Raw genomic sequence first — 15,730 nt, 5'->3', positions numbered from 1 at the left:
AAACTGCCCGTTGGTTGCACCATCGTAGGGCTGGCTCATGACAAATCTACCAGGTATTTTTTGTATGGCTTGAAATGGGAAGCAGTCTTGTTAAAAAACGGTCTTCACAAGTCAGCACTTGTATCACCATTGGTTAGAACCTCCCCATTAACGGCTTCCTCAATTCTCCCTTCCGCAGCTTCAGCTCTCAAGAGTCGGTTGACTTCGTTCTGCAGGGCTTCAGTATTCCCGCCATTCCCTGTTGACTTTCCTCTACTAGTCTTCGCAAACAAGCATTGCCATAGATCGCCTTCTGGAACCCTCTCCCCTTCAGCCGCAGTCCCTGCCATTAAATTGCCCAGATTCGCATCCTGCAGCTCAAGAGAGTTGGCCGCCTCAATTACCGTCTCCATAGATTCGCTTGTAGTCTCTTCTCCTTCACCCATCCTTGAAACGTGGTTATAAGCATTCTCCTCTTCCTTTCTCTTGCGTGAGATGTGATCTAGGCGACGAGAGACAGAAATATCATATATTGACTCTTCGACCGAATCAGACACGAGATACATCCAAACTGTCGTTTCGCGGTGTTGTCCGATACGATGGACACGCGCAATGGCTTGGAGCTCTATTGCGGTATTGATCAGGGGCTCACAAAGAAATACATGAGTGGCATTAACAAGGTTAAGACCCGAAGAATGAGCTTTTGCATGAAGAAGAAAACATTCAATCTGAAAAGGAAGTCAGAAGATATATTGGACGATAGGTAAGAGGAAAGTCAGAAGTGGTTTCTTACAGAAGGGTCGCGTTTAAATCTCTCGGTTCCATCATGATAATCAATGCTGCTAAATCCAATCTTGAAGTGGGAAAAGGCACGCGCAAGAATCCCCAGGAAAGGTTTATACTGTGAAAATACAATGGATTTCGCACCCGGATCATGTTGCCGTAGCCAGATCAAATGACGAGCCAGATTATCGACTTTGGTGCCGAAGGAACCTCCGATCTCAATGTTTCTAATTTCCTTCAGCACACCGGAACTGATATCGGAATATATCGAATTTTTCGTGAGGTTGTCAGGTACAAAGTGATCGGTGGACTTTTCTTCCTGTGCAACCAACTCCGTAGGTTTGTATGTGATTTGATGGAAGTCGTTTGACTTTAAGTGTATCTTACACATCGGGCAAGTTCGATGTTGACGCCACCAGAATCGCAAACAGTCCTTGCAATATTTGTGACCGCAGACAGTCAACACACCTGCATTGAAAACTTAGTCTGAAGCACACGATGCATGAAGAGATGGGGATGGATTTACCAATTTCAAAAGTTGATTGACATATAATGCAAATCCTTGTTGACTCATCCGCCCCAGCCTCATCTCGCAAATGAATGAGATAACGGTATTTGGATTTGAATGCTGATATCTTCGCTTGTATATTGTGTTCAAACTCGAGCTTGCTGTCAAAGAGAGCAACGTTAAGAGGCTTTCCCCTGCTTTCTTCGTCGTAAGGGGCGACAGTATCTGATATATGTTGCAGTTGTCTGTAGTATTCTAGACGATGGTTTAGTAAATTGCGGAAAAGCTCCACCTCCTTCTCCAAATTTGAAGATATCTTTGAGTGTTCCGATGATGTCTGACTTGAGTCCTGTAGGATACGGTTAAGTATACCGAGTTCAGCGTGGGCTCGAGCACTGCCTCGAGCTTCCTGCCATTCGATAGAGACCATAAGGCTGCGCAATTCACCAATAATCCCGCGCAGAGAACCAAGATCTTTGGGGATTTTCAAATTCTCGCGCATTTTCATGACAGAGATATAAAGTTCAGGCGCTGGTCCATTTCCATCCCGTGCACGATTCAAACCTAGCTTGACCTCATTTGCTACTAGAAGGTTCGTTTGACCGGTGAGCGCGTCATGATAGTCAGCGAACAGGGTTTGCAACGCCTCCATGTAAACATACATTTCATCCTGGTGTTTTGTGGAAGATTCGTATTCATCGCCCTCCAGTTTGGCATTGTCATCTTCATCTATCAGCGGTTTCAAAAGTAGTTTAACGATGTGATTGCGCCATTTAGTGTATTGAAGAGTAAGGTTATTGACGGCGTCACAAAAATTCTCAAGTTTGTCGAGTATCCGTCGACTTTCCATGCCACTGATATCAAGCCTTACAGACATCTTAGGGATATGTACAAGGTCGTTGTTATATACCTTTACTTGAACCTGCTTGATATATCGATTAACCCTACGATCCATCTCGGCTAGCATATCTTTTCGAATGAGCTTTGCCGCCTCGTAATTCTCTTCCTCGAGCTTTTCGAGGGCAATGAATTCTTCCGAATCCGGATTTGTAAGCTCTGTATTAGTTTTGATCTGGAAGTACGCATTTGCAATGAAGAATTTGCAAATATGCTGAATTTCCAGGGCATTTCGAATGCGAAGGCGATAAGCCCCAAGACCAGAATTCTTCTCTCCTTTTCCTTCGTCAATATCGTCTTCATCGTCCGATATATTGTGGACCCCGTTGAGCTTGGCACTCTGCTCTTTCTTGCGTTCATTTTCAAGTTGAGTTCGGGACTCGTGAACATTAGTCTCTGCCAACACCAAAGCCTTTTGCCATATATTCAACGCTTCTCTTGGCCTACCAGCATTCTCCAAGAGCTGGCCACGGCGAATTTGAGACAGAAGAAGTGATCGTTCTTCCGTACGGATTCGGGCTTCGTTTTGGTCAATCATCACTTCGAGAACCTCAGCAACCGAGCGAAGAGGACCACTATTTGCGCCAAGGGTTTTGCGACCGTCGCCACCAAGTTCCGGGTGCAAGCATGCTTGACGAAGCCTTCTCAACCAATGGCTCATCTTTTCAATGAGGGACTTTGAATCCGGGTCCCATTCATCCGTAGATGGAGCTCCTGATCTGTCAACACCACATTCATCACACATTTGTTCAAAGAGTTGATCGTAATGTTGCTCTTCAACCGCTGTGAAGGGGATAGTGATGACGATGCGTTTCTGAGGTGGTAGATGCAATTCATCGCGAACCATAGTTTTGTTATGTCGCAAGACAATCCGGCCAATGATTGTCTTGAAAAGGGATTTGTGATTCCCGTATAACCGGATCCATGTATCCAAGGAATTGCATAACGGGTAATAATGTAAAAAGAGCAATAGTCCAAGCACATCGTCCATATCCTTTCGTAGGGGTGTGCCGGTAACTGCCCATGCATTATGTCTGGGTATAATTCTAGCCACTTTTGCTGCATTGGTAACTCTGCTTTCGATCATTTGAGCCTCATCTATACAGACTCGCCACCAAGAAATCTGAACGAGAGGAGATTTTCGTGGCAACACTTTCTTTTTATGCCGCAACGAGCGTTTAGGAGGTTCCTCAGCAAAATGAACTTCTCTCTGCAGGACGTTATAAGTCGTGAGGACAACATCGCACGAAGCCAGATCTACCACTAATTCCTCATTGCCCATTTTTGTACGGTTGAGGCCTTCATAATAAATACAGCGGAGACTTGGTGCATGCGATGAAATCTCTTGTTGCCATTGTTTAAGTATAGTGGGCGGAGTGACGATCAAGGTGGCACCAGACTCTGTTAGCGTAGGCCATTGTCGCAGAACTGGAAATCCGCCAGGTGGGGCAGGCCTCCTGTTCATGCAAATTAATGCGATTATTTCTACCGTTTTACCAAGGCCCATATCTTCAGCAAGGATACCCCCCCTGAGGGTCCGTTCCACAGGGATCCAATTCCTAAGATCTGTCGTTAAAATTCGAAAAAGATGGCTAGCATAGCAGGTTCGACCATCAGCATCTTTTATCTGTTCAAACGAATCTGGAAGACCTGGACTCAAAGAGGGTGGCCGAACCCGTATTTCGCCATCTGGGAGAATTTCCATCCCTTCCCTCTCCAACATCCACCTGACTGCTCTCCGCTGGAAAGGGAAAAGTTGACATTGTAATGAGTTCGATAGGGCGCTTGACGGTAAATCTAAAGTTTTCAAGGGAACATGAACGCTCTCATAGAACTCACTAGGGCTCCAGGAACACTCTTTTATCGACCGGCCATGCGAAAATTGTGTTTTAACCGGCGGTTCTTGTGGGTTTTGCGGTAGATAACGCGAAAAAGGTAGTAGGGCATCATTGCTTATTCTCTCAAACTTTATGGAATCTTTCCAAAGGATCTTCGTTTCAAGTATAAATGAAAGCTCATCTGACTCAGCCTTCCTCAACGTTGACATATAACATGCAACCGGGAATTTTGAGCGAGAGCGATAAATTGAAGGGAGAAATCCCGGTATTGCGAGGTCAATTCGACATGTGCTACAATCCAGTGTTTTGTCAAGTACGATATCTCTCTGGTTGGTAGCAATACGGAGGTGGCATTGTCGCGCACTCGACTCGAAGGACGTGCCAACAAAGCGGGCTCGCTTGATAAAAACAGGAACTTTCCTCTGATTATCACTCCCACGTTTTGACGAGATAGAGCCGCTGCTAAGTGAGGAAGAAGAAAATCTCTAGAATGGAAAGAGCAGAGTCAGTCTGCGAAATGGACACAATAGCCCAATCAATTACACATATTCATCCGAGCTCTTACAATTTTCAAGTCGAAACGCGCCACCGTTAGGTATGAGGATAGAAGATTGGCTGCGATGTCCTCATAGCTAGGCTGTGCTTCATCTAGTTTGCGCCGTTTCCCTGGATGTTCTCGGATTATGTCTGGTGCCTCTCCTTTCGTGAAGAGAGCGTGAAGAGTTTCCGGGACCGGTCCTGAAAGGGGTTGCACAGCTTTAGTTCCAGCTCCAAGAAGTTTGATTTCAGCGAATTGGGCGTACCTGACGCAACAACTTCGTCTATAATAATAGACATGGCAAGAATGGTCCGCTACAATATGCTCCTCTGCGCCATTTGGAGAACAGTACAGGAAGCCCGACCGTAAAAAGCGGGAGTCAGCAGTTCCAATGGATATTATATACGCCGAGCTATCACTTTCTCGGGGACTGGTGCTTATCGTGATATCACGTGGTGATAGCCGGAACAGCACATTTTTCCGAGTTAGTTCCGCCCGTTGATTGTAACTGCCCGCTTTTATATAATCCGCCAACCTGCGTGCAACCAACGGTGGAGATACTTGGATGAAAGCATGGCATGATTGCCCTCCATGAGCTAGCTTTATCTATCCTAAGATGAAAGACCTATAACCCCCCCCCCCCCCAAAAAAAAAAAAAAAAAAAGAAGAAGAAGAAAATACGCCTTATCCTGAAATGTAGTTGCTTTCCAGTTTGAATTATCAGTCCGATGGAGCAAATGGCAGCTCATATGCCCAGGTATGCGTGTGCACTTAAAATACCTGGTCTCACACAATACTTCTGTGTTGTAGTTTGAAACTATTTTTACTTTCTTAATTATTTTTCAATTCATCAATTGATTGAATTATTGACTAGTTTGATTAATAGTTAATACTTTGTACAATGTAAATAATCTTTCTTTTTAGAATGATTATATAGATTATTTAATGAGAATTAATGTTATATTGAGAATCAATTAATATTTAAAGTTTAATACAGTTTAAGCTATAATAAAAAGCCTTTTCATATTTAATGTAAAATTACAACTTTTATTTATATAATTATGAATTATTTTGTAACTGAGAAAAATCAAATCTTCTTCTACTACAGAAATGGAAATATTATTAATAAATAAGACTTAATATTTTTTTTACTGGCGTTATAAAAGTAGTTTTTTTTAAGATTTTATAAGAATTAATGCTGATTGATAAATAAATGCTGATTTTCAGTTAGAGTTTAAAAGTGAGAACTAGTTGAATGAAATAGAGTTTAATTACCTTTATTTATGTGAGATCTGATGAGTGCAGGTCACAACTCTGCAAGTTGTTTTCATATCGACTGTGCACAGCAATAAAGCTCCAAAGCAGACGGATTTTAATAGTTAGCATTGCGTTTGTATGCGAGACCTTAGTTGCTAACACCACACAGCGGGCTTGGTGACGATTCCATGAACGTGAATGAAACTTAAGTCAACTAGCAGCAATAAATGCGAGAAAAGACATGAAGGAATGGATTATCGTCTATTGGTGGTAAGGCACAGTCCGGAACCTGACTTATTATGACAGCTGGAGCAATAAGTAAGGCCTTGTGGAAAGCCTCGTGGAAATTTATGACGTTGAGCTGCCAGCGTTGGTGACCAATTTGAAGATTTACGACAGCTGCTTGTGTTACAACCATCCTCTGTGTCCCTCACATCATCAAAGATTCCGTTTTTCTTTGACTAGTCCCTCATCTTAAAGACAATGCGTCGCATAAAGCCCCAATACATAACATCCGGAGCTCATTTCCCGCAGTTGTTTCGCTCAGGTTACCAACAAATACTATTAAACCAGCTTAGTTCTCATGCTGTCGGCGAAGAGCCCAACTCCTACGGAGCAGGCGGTTTCCATCCTGTTTCACTTGGAGATACCTTTGACGCTGGCAGATACCGAATATTGAGGAAACTCGGCTATGGCCAGTACTCCACAGTCTGGCTTGCCCGCGATTTCAAGTAAGAAGTTAATATTGTCCTTGTTAACTGCATAGACTAACGAATACATCAGGAGTCAGAGGTATGTGGCGATTAAAGCGCTTAGAGCCAATTGCTACGGGGGATCTGAGCGAGATATTCTTTCTAAAATCACGGACATCTCTAAACGAAGCAAGCACACAGGCCGCTATTTCGTAATACGTGCTCTGGACCAATTCATACATACGGGTCCAAATGGGGACCATGCCTTCTTTGTGTTCGATGTCCTAGGCCATCATTTGTATCATCAATGCTCCAAATATGAAGATGGCAGACTGCCTGTGGGAGTGGTGAAAACAATTGCACGGCAGCTCTTACTTGGACTTGACTTTCTTCATAACGAATGCAACATCATCCATACCGGTATGGCTATGAATGACATATGAGATATTCTACTTGTTTCCGCAGGCTGATATTTACACGTGCTCTGTGAGCAGATATACATCCAAAAAACATACTTGTAGCACTGGAAAACTCAGACACGGCAATTTCACGGCATCTGTTAGAAGTTTCCCCACGGACAGATACTCAGTCTGGCGCTGAATTGCCCCTCCGCGAAATTATCAAGACGCCTCTTACAGCTGAAATGAAAGAACCTTGCATCAAAATAATCGACTTTGGTTTAGGTTAGCAACCGATATCTTTTCCTAACCCTTTTACTTCCCATTTCCCGCAAATTCAGATAGACTGATCTACCACCTAGCAACTTGGAGACACAAATATCTCACACATTTGATTCAATCACCAGCTCTGAGAGCACCTGAAGTGACAATAGGCGCTCCCTGGGACACCAAAGTTGATATATGGACCCTCGGATGTCTCGTTAGTATTGCATAAGCCTGCGTTATTACGTACTTATTCTGTGATTACTTATGGTTTTCATTCCTTGGCAATAGATCATGGAATTTATCCAAGGAATAATTCTTTTCTCTGGGAAAGCGTCGGAGGATGGTTCCTGGACGGCGGATGACGACCGTCTAGCAAGAACAATCGAGGCCCTTGGCCCATTTCCCACTGAACTTCTCGAGAAGGGAACTCGGACAGCAGACTTCTTCTGCGAAAATGGTATATCTCTTTGAGTAGTTCGGGCGTAAGAATGTCGGGATGTTGGCCTCCTTGTGCTAATGCCGACGTCTCCTAGGAGATCTTCGAAGAATTCCGAATTTGAAACCTACGACCTTTGAATTACTTATAAATGGACCAACTAAGCCCTTTTTGAAGCCAGACGACATGCCCGATTCTGAAGTTCCTATTTTCATTGATTTCCTGAAGGGGATGCTTACAATTAATCCAGATTTTCGACTCTCGGCCGCTGATCTACTGCAGCATGAATGGCTCAAGCTGTAATGCCCTGGAAACCATCATTGGACGGGTCTTCTCTGGCTTTAATCACAATAAGTCTGATCTTCCAGACATACTTTATTAATAGCTGTGGTCAACGTGGAAGTAATTACATCAATTAGCTTCATAAGAAAGACAAGGAAAAATTATAACCATCGTGAAATTAACCAAACCACGACGCCAAAAGCCAGCCCTTACCAGCATGTATGTACATACATATATCCTGCTACTATTTACACGCCGCCACTTTTTAACCTATACAGCTCTTGATACAGAGCACATCTCCTATCCACTAACTGGGAATCTATAGCACTCAAAACTTTTTTTCCTTTCTCATCCATGCTAGCTCTGGCACCACCGCCGAACACCCCTAGTTGTGGCACTTTTTGCCACGGCAGTCCATTGTTCGGGTCCTTCACAAATCTTGCCCACGCTTCCTGCATCCCATTACTGACATCTACTTGGAACTTCGTCTTCCCTGTCTGTGGATACGTGCCAAAAACAAGGTTGATCTCTGCTGTATGGTATGCCCCGCTTCCTTCAAACAGTTCTGTATTCGGAAAACTCGCGTTGAAATAAAACCGCCAAGTATCGATGCCCACCACAGCACTCTCTTGTGTAATTAACGATGCTGGACATAGAATCACCAGCTCGGTGAGTATGGTAGCAAGGCGTTCGAATTCATTGGCTATTCCTGGTGTACCAAGAGGGTATGCGTCTAGGATCTTTTTGATAGCTGCTTCTGGGAGACCGGGCAGGGAAGCACGGAGATATGCTTCGGTGTCGTTCTGTCCCAATACGGTAGGGCGACCTTCGTCAGCGTTGCTTCCTATGAGCACTGGTACACGTGCAATAAGTGATGCATTTTTAGCCGAGTTAAGGCGGTTTGTCCGTGGTGTGTCTGCATACGTGAGGCCACCATCTGGCACCGGCCCGAATTCGAGCTGAAGTCGTTCACTGATATCCTTAATCTTTGAGGCAGGGAAGAAGCGAAGGCATTCAAGGGCAATGTCAGAAGGGCAAGCAGTTGCTTCCGCTAACTTTTTCCACGAAGCAGCGGGGTCGCTAACGAGAAGTCGTACTGATGACTCGCCGGATTGCATGATTGCGGCGCGGAAGGGAATTGGATCTGGCGGAGCACCAACTAAGGCGTCCACGCTTCCTCCACCTGCACTCTCACCTACGATTGTTACTTTCTCTGGATTTCCGCCGAATGGAGCGATATTTCGATGCACCCAATCGAGGGCGAGGCGTTGATCGAGCAATCTGTTCGTCACAGTTAGAATCCTTTGCCTTTCGAGACGAATATGAAACTTACCCTAAGTTCCTCTCTCCCACTGGTAGCTCGGGTGATCCGGGAAAGCCAAACACGTTGGTTCGATAGTTAACTGTCACTACCACAACATCTTGGTTTGCAGCAAAGCTCGAACCGTCATAGAGAGGCAGGGACCCGGACCCGAAGCGAAAAGAGCCTCCGTGTATCCAAAAAAGCACCGCCTTGGAGCCTTCAGATGCCGAGGCAGGAGAAAAGACGTTGAGATTTAGACAGTCTTCGCTCTCTCCGGCGGGAGGGCCGGGTGTGTTGAACCATTTGATTGACTGGTTGCGTTTTTCTTCCGGATAATTGAACTGTTGGAGACAAGCGGGCCTGTATGTGGAAGCGTCATACACAGATTGCCACGGTGCAGCTGGCTGGGGCGGCTTGAAACGGACAGGAGGCTTGCCGAATGGGATACCAAGGAATTTATGAACCACCCTCTCGGACGGTGGAAGAGAGGTGGCAATCCCAGCAACAAGACCTGAACTTATGGTCACCGTGGGTTGGACGTTTATCTTCTGACTTGGGACTGAGCAGGCACCACTTGCGTACAACGCTATAGTCAGAGCCAGGACAGAAAAATGCATGGTGGTGTTAGAGGTAATTGATTTTAATATATGAGTTAGTGGACGGTCTTGTAATAACGCATTTGTCCCGAGGTCTTTATATATGAACCTCAATGACCTGCCAGCTTCACTGCCGAAAAGAACATATTTCGCTGATGCCAATTGTTATATTTTCAGCTTCTCAGTTCCAGATACGCGTATGCATCCTTTGTATGTTCAAGCACATGATGTTTAACAGATGTCCGCGTGGGTTTATAACCAAGTTGAGTGATTTACCCGTTTGACCTATCCAGCTGCCCGTCAATGTTTTAAACAAAATGTGAACAAAATGTGAACTGTTTGTAAAGCTGGAATACGAGCTACGAGCATCGTTTCGGATGCAACGAATAGATCTGTGCGGAAACGCCAACTACGCCTTGACAGGATATTAGGGCTAAACCATGTGGCCTTCATAGCTGATCAACCCATCTCCATCGTCCGTGGATTCTTTAAGCATAGTTAGTTAGTTACCAGAAGGCAAATGATGTCACCCATGAATCATTCCGGAGTTTCTGGGAGTTGACTGGTGTTTTAAATAACTCTAATGACCTCTGGATACTGGGTAGATTTCCCATTCGGGTCGGTTCTTATTCTTTAGATAGTTACCGCAGTTAGCAGCGGCATCAATAGGGGACAGACAACGTCAACTGTTTAAAAAAAGGGTTTCTTTCTTTTTTCCCTTTTATTAACCCTAACCACTTCAAAGGCCAGGGGAGGTATTCACCCCTACGTACTCCCGCTGCCAATTTGATAGCAATTTGTTGATTTTTGTCTTCTCAACTGTAACTAGTTAACCTGAGAGAAACTACATCAAGACCTCCAGTTTTTGCAAAAGCATGACAACGTGGAGGTTCGTCGTCAAAGGTCGGGTGATTGGAATAACCCACCTTTTAATGTCACACGCGACATGTAGGCGCAGCGTTGTCGGTGGTACTACGCTGCAAGATGTATTTAATGATTGTCATGTCATTTCCTCGTATGAGATAACTAGTTAACTAGTTACTTTGGCGAGGCGCTTCCGTTTTATGCGTTTTATGCGGCAGGGCTGCGGATTTACTGCGGCATCGTTTTCTGACATGAGTTTATATATAAAAAGTAAAATAAATTAAATTAAAATTAAAATTAGCTAGAATAATAATAATAATAATAATAATAATAACAATAATTTAAGGTGGCTTGTTAGTTACGCATTTGAAAACAGATTGTTATCATCCATGGCCCTTGTTACTGTGAATTCTAAATACAAATTTGAAACTATGTCAGTCAAGGCATTAAAAGTGTGAAAAAGTGTCTGCATATCTTGCCGGATCAATTAAATAAAGCACAGAAATTGTATGAGATCCGCTTATTTCAGCTTTGCGGCATCCAAAGAACATGCCAGAAAGCTACTACAGATGATGCTTTGATTAAAGAGGCTAGCTACATGGGCCTTCTTTTGTTCTACTAGTCCTTTCTTTTGATATTGAATTTATTTTAAGGATAAACTATAAACTTATTATCTTTAATGGGCAAAAGAGGGTGATATTCATGCTTGTATAATATCTTTGCAGATGCTATGCTGACTTGCATTGATTCAATCACTTATCAGAGTAATTATATATTATAATATAAGAAAAGCCTACGTTATAGTTATATAACAATCTGACTAAAATATTTATTGTCAAGGACATTTGAATGTAGCCAAGAAAGATTTGAATATGATTCATTTTGACTGATTATAAAAATTATATTTATCATAAACCTGCATTTATGAACATTATTTCAATACTTTACAAAATGCTTATAGAATGTTCAAGCTATCAGAAATTAAAAAACTCTGGTTTCAGAAATAATTAAATAGATAGATATGTATATATCATGAATCCTACTGACATGCAAATGATATCATCTTTTAGGATCCAGTGAGTCAATACTCGATTGAGTCAGTAAAACTTCAATCACTTCTACTTTCTAGACAACAAGATAAAAAGAAAATATATGGTGTAGTAAGACTACTGAAGTGATGAGATGTACTTTAAGAGGTTCTCACATTTCACGACAACCGTCTTTAGGGTATGGCATTCCTTTCCCGCAAAAAATTTTTGCTTGCAGATATGGTCGCACAATTTCTGAATACCCCATGTGCTTGATCTTGTGATGATAGTATTGGAACATACTACTTAATGATTCAGTGATATTCCTTTCTATTGCGCCAGCGTGGCCGAACTCGGGATTTCGTAGTTTTAAAACCATACCCACTACCATCGCATCCCTCTTGGTGAAAAGTTCTTGTAGGAAATGGGAGACGGTTTCTCTCAATGCTTCCATGAAAAGCACTGGGATTCTTCGTCTAATTAATTTGTGGACCTACCCTTTCCCGAATAGCTAGGTATGTTGTAATTGGCTGGATGCCATTGTCCAGTTCGGACTAGTTTGGTGACCCCGAAGCGAATGGTAGCACAATTTTCTCAGTGACGATAATAATGGCCTCAGCCGTGCCCCAGGTAGCCTCGAAAAAAAGTTAATCGGGGTTGGCCGGAGCAATGTCTAACTGCTGGCCAGAGCACTTGGTTGATGCGGTAGTGCCGCAAAGAGCGCCTTGTTGTTCACCCATCTGTTTCAAGTTCTAAGAGTGCAATGACAAGCGGCAATACTGAGAATTCTGCTGACCTCTTGTAGTAGATTCGTGTAATTGTTGTGGGTAAAGTGAAATCTGGCTCATCGGCTGTCTCTCCAAATATGTTTCTCATCGCGAGACTCTGGTTGTTGTTCCGTTGATTTCTAGAGATGTGCTGCATTGCATCGATCTTTACATCGATACAAACCAAAATGCTGCACTACCCTTGATGTTTAATTTCCTGGAAGTTTTCTTATCGGGAATTTATCTGGAGAGGAGCAAATGCTCCCAACAATATAAAATCAGCAGTATCAGCGCCATAATATCAGTGAGCCATTGGGACAAAGTTCGGAACAGCCCTCAGTCACTAGCTCGATATCTCCTTCTATAATCCTCCAGTTTCTCCATGTCCTCCCTTTTCCCCTGGGCCTCCATTAAAGTAATTAGATCCTGCAGCGTGACGATACTTGCTGTTGGGACGCCGAATTCTTGTTTAACTTGGCCCATAGCACTCATCCTGGGTTCTCCATCATCTTCCCCATCTTTTGATCCCGGCATTTTCTCCTGCCGGTTGAGGGCAACTACAAAACCCACTACCTTTCCACCTTCCATGTCTACCAGCTTTAACGTTTCTCGCATTGCAGTGCCGGCCGTGATCACATCATCAATAACAAGGACGTTTTTCCCCTTTAGCGGAGCACCCACGATATTTCCCCCTTCTCCATGGTCTTTGACTTCTTTCCGATTAAAGCTGTAGGAGACGGACGACCAAGTGTCAGGGTCAATGCGGTTTAGTTCAAGTAGAGTTGAGCATGCAAAGGGGATCCCCTTGTAAGCAGGGCTTGGAAATATTTCCGGTTAGTGACATTATTATGTCATTCGATATCGAGCAGGAATCATGCGCTTACCCGAAGATTACATCGGGTTTCGGAATCGAAGGGTTGGAGGAGAGGAAAGAGATGATGGTGTTTGCAAAAGCTGTAGAGATTGCGGAAAGGAGTGACGATGTATGGAATAGACCGGCATTGAAGAAGTAAGGCGATTCTGGAATCATACGTCAATAACATGGATTAGGGGATGTTAGAAAAAGGCATGTAAGTACTTCGACCAGATTTCAATGTGAAATCCCCAAATTTCAAGACATCAGCAGAGAGACAGGTTTCCAGGAAGGCAGTTTTGTAGACAGGAAGCGGAGTCTTTGCCAGCTGTGTGGAGGCCATTGTTGTAACGACTGCAGCTGCGTCCTTCGCAAGATCGAGACGTATAGCTAGTTGTTGGAGAAATTGTTTTAGTGAGAGATTGAGAGGCGCGGGAGGAAAATATTTAGTTAGGATGGTTAGAACTCACGTAATCAACCACCTAACTATTCGGCCACTTCTAAAAACAACCTCATACTGTCGGAACCGAATTTTTGAAATATCTCTACAACCACCGCTCTATTTTACTCATACTGTGGCTCAATCTACTCGTCAGCTATCTAGGTATCGCCCAATACCAAGGAAGTATGGTGAGTAGCCAAAACACCCCGCAGGTGGGTTTCCAGCCACATAAGCTTAACGACCATGCTATCCAAATTGAAGCAGATATCAAAGCATTTAAGGAATATCATAACAACCTGCTAGGAAAAGCAAGAAACCCCTCATGGCAAATGCTGATAGCATTCATGGAAAGTGTTACTGCCTACATAAAGAAAACTGAAAAACAGCCAACACAGGCAGAATGGACCACAGACCTCCAAGCCACAGCAAAAGCTCAGAAGGAGATGAAAAAGAACATCATCTATATCAAGAACATCTTAACAGCCTCAATGGAGAAAGCCACTAGCACCCCAGGACTATCATACACTCAAGCCACTCAAAAGTCATACCTTCTTCAGACACCTCTACAGCCAAGGCCCTCAAGTGGACTGAGGGAAATCCTAATCAAAATAGGCAACACCATCCCAGAAAGTGAAATATGAAATGCCACTGAAGGAATCATTAAAGACAGAGTCAACAAATCACTGGAGGAAAGCCTGAATCAGAATCTAAAGGGAATGAAAATCCTTGCTGTAAAGTGACACCCTAGTGGGGACATCACACTATACACAAATGATCAAGATGCAACAAGAAAGATGCAGATACACAAGAAGAAATGACTGAAAGCACTGAGAGAAACAGCACAGCTACAAACAACATTCTTTGAAATTCTCATACATGGAGTCTCTACAGCAATAGATGCCACAAACATCAAAGAGATCAAAGATAAGATAAGATGGAACAATTCAACACTGGAAACCACAAACATCATATACACAGAATGGCTGAAAAGAGAACTAGGAGACAAAAGAGCATTCACTCTGATGATGAAATTTGACAATAGTGAACATGCAGATAATGCAATCATCAAAGAAATAGCAATGAGAACACAAATGTTTATCTGTGAGTACTATGACTGAATCTGTAAGCTGAGACAATGCTTCAAGTGTCAGAAGTACAGACATATCAGAACTCATTGCAAGACAAAACCAGCATGCAGATATTGTGCAAAAAACCACAATATCAATAAGTGCAAGTTGAGATCAAGAAAGGGAAGTGAAGTGAAATGTGTGAACTGTGAAGGAAAACTTCCCATCTGAAGTGTGCAGTGTGAGATGAGAAAGATGAAACTGGCCAGACTGAAGGAATGAAAAAGAAATAGATCTATTACTCATCAGAAAGCAGCAGCACAGCACAGGCAGAGTATCATCAGTGGACCATGGACTCAAAAAAAAGACATAACTACAAATGCAACACTCATCAGATCTATTCTTCAACTGAGAATAAGAACAGATTCAGGACAGAAAAGGGAACAGTTCTCAAGAAAGAGTCATAGAGTGAAAACCCAGGAAGAAGAAGAAACAGATGCAGCTGTACAGATACTACAAGAGCTAAATAGCAATCAACAACTGGTGCTATCAGTCAGAAATGTTAACAACAACAAATGTCAATATTATGAAGATCAAAAGACCTCTACCTTCATACAGAACACAGACACACTAATGATCTGTGATGAATAGTACAACTCTATCAATTCTACAATACAATGTCAACAAGTCTTGAGATTAAGTTATGGCATCACTGCTTGCAAGTCAAACAGCTTTGAAGTATGACATCATAGCAATTCAAAAATCATGAAGAAACAAATTTCAGAAAACCACATATCATTCAATTAAAAACAGATTCAATCTGATATATCAGAAAAATGAGAAGACTAGAGTATGTTTCTTCATAAATAAGAATATAGCTAAGAACTGGACATACATATATCACACACCAGATCTAGTAACTCTGAAACTTCAAG

General features: G+C 42.9%; 6 protein-coding genes across 6 annotated transcripts; 1 reads left to right on the top strand and 5 right to left on the bottom strand.

Annotated features, from left to right (window-relative positions):
* Positions 1-104: 104 nt before the first annotated feature.
* Positions 105-4,842, bottom strand: PADG_03952 (uncharacterized protein; the record flags this gene model as incomplete). Its single annotated transcript, XM_010760950.1, has 5 exons — positions 105-707; positions 773-1,230; positions 1,289-4,490; positions 4,571-4,743; positions 4,809-4,842. The coding sequence occupies 5 exons, from the start codon at positions 4,840-4,842 to the stop codon at positions 105-107; spliced, it is 4,470 nt and encodes a 1,489-aa protein (XP_010759252.1).
* Positions 4,843-6,283: 1,441 nt separating this feature from the next.
* Positions 6,284-7,896, top strand: PADG_03951 (CMGC/SRPK protein kinase; the record flags this gene model as incomplete). The annotated part of the gene is made up of 6 exons (XM_010760949.1): positions 6,284-6,531; positions 6,584-6,912; positions 6,984-7,175; positions 7,253-7,371; positions 7,446-7,614; positions 7,691-7,896. 6 exons carry the CDS (start codon positions 6,284-6,286, stop codon positions 7,894-7,896), a joined length of 1,263 nt encoding a protein of 420 aa, XP_010759251.1.
* A 227-nt stretch (positions 7,897-8,123) lies between these two features.
* PADG_03950 (uncharacterized protein) lies at positions 8,124-9,795 on the bottom strand (the record flags this gene model as incomplete). The annotated part of the gene is made up of 2 exons (XM_010761356.1): positions 8,124-9,156; positions 9,209-9,795. The coding sequence occupies 2 exons, from the start codon at positions 9,793-9,795 to the stop codon at positions 8,124-8,126; spliced, it is 1,620 nt and encodes a 539-aa protein (XP_010759658.1).
* Positions 9,796-10,808: 1,013 nt separating this feature from the next.
* PADG_11688 (uncharacterized protein) lies at positions 10,809-12,120 on the bottom strand (the record flags this gene model as incomplete). Its single annotated transcript, XM_010761616.1, has 2 exons — positions 10,809-10,884; positions 11,843-12,120. 2 exons carry the CDS (start codon positions 12,118-12,120, stop codon positions 10,809-10,811), a joined length of 354 nt encoding a protein of 117 aa, XP_010759918.1.
* Positions 12,121-12,398: 278 nt separating this feature from the next.
* On the bottom strand, positions 12,399-12,590 carry PADG_11687 (uncharacterized protein; the record flags this gene model as incomplete). The annotated part of the gene is made up of 1 exon (XM_010761615.1): positions 12,399-12,590. One exon carries the CDS (start codon positions 12,588-12,590, stop codon positions 12,399-12,401), a length of 192 nt encoding a protein of 63 aa, XP_010759917.1.
* A 179-nt stretch (positions 12,591-12,769) lies between these two features.
* On the bottom strand, positions 12,770-13,629 carry PADG_03949 (orotate phosphoribosyltransferase; the record flags this gene model as incomplete). Its single annotated transcript, XM_010761355.1, has 3 exons — positions 12,770-13,250; positions 13,318-13,453; positions 13,512-13,629. The coding sequence occupies 3 exons, from the start codon at positions 13,627-13,629 to the stop codon at positions 12,770-12,772; spliced, it is 735 nt and encodes a 244-aa protein (XP_010759657.1).
* Between the last annotated feature and the right edge of the window lie 2,101 nt (positions 13,630-15,730).

This window comes from Paracoccidioides brasiliensis (genome assembly GCF_000150735.1).
Source record: "Paracoccidioides brasiliensis Pb18 unplaced genomic scaffold supercont2.4, whole genome shotgun sequence".
NCBI lineage: Eukaryota > Fungi > Ascomycota > Eurotiomycetes > Onygenales > Ajellomycetaceae > Paracoccidioides > Paracoccidioides brasiliensis.
Note: the sequence above shows the minus strand (reverse complement) of the source record. Positions and strands in the feature narration are given on the sequence as shown.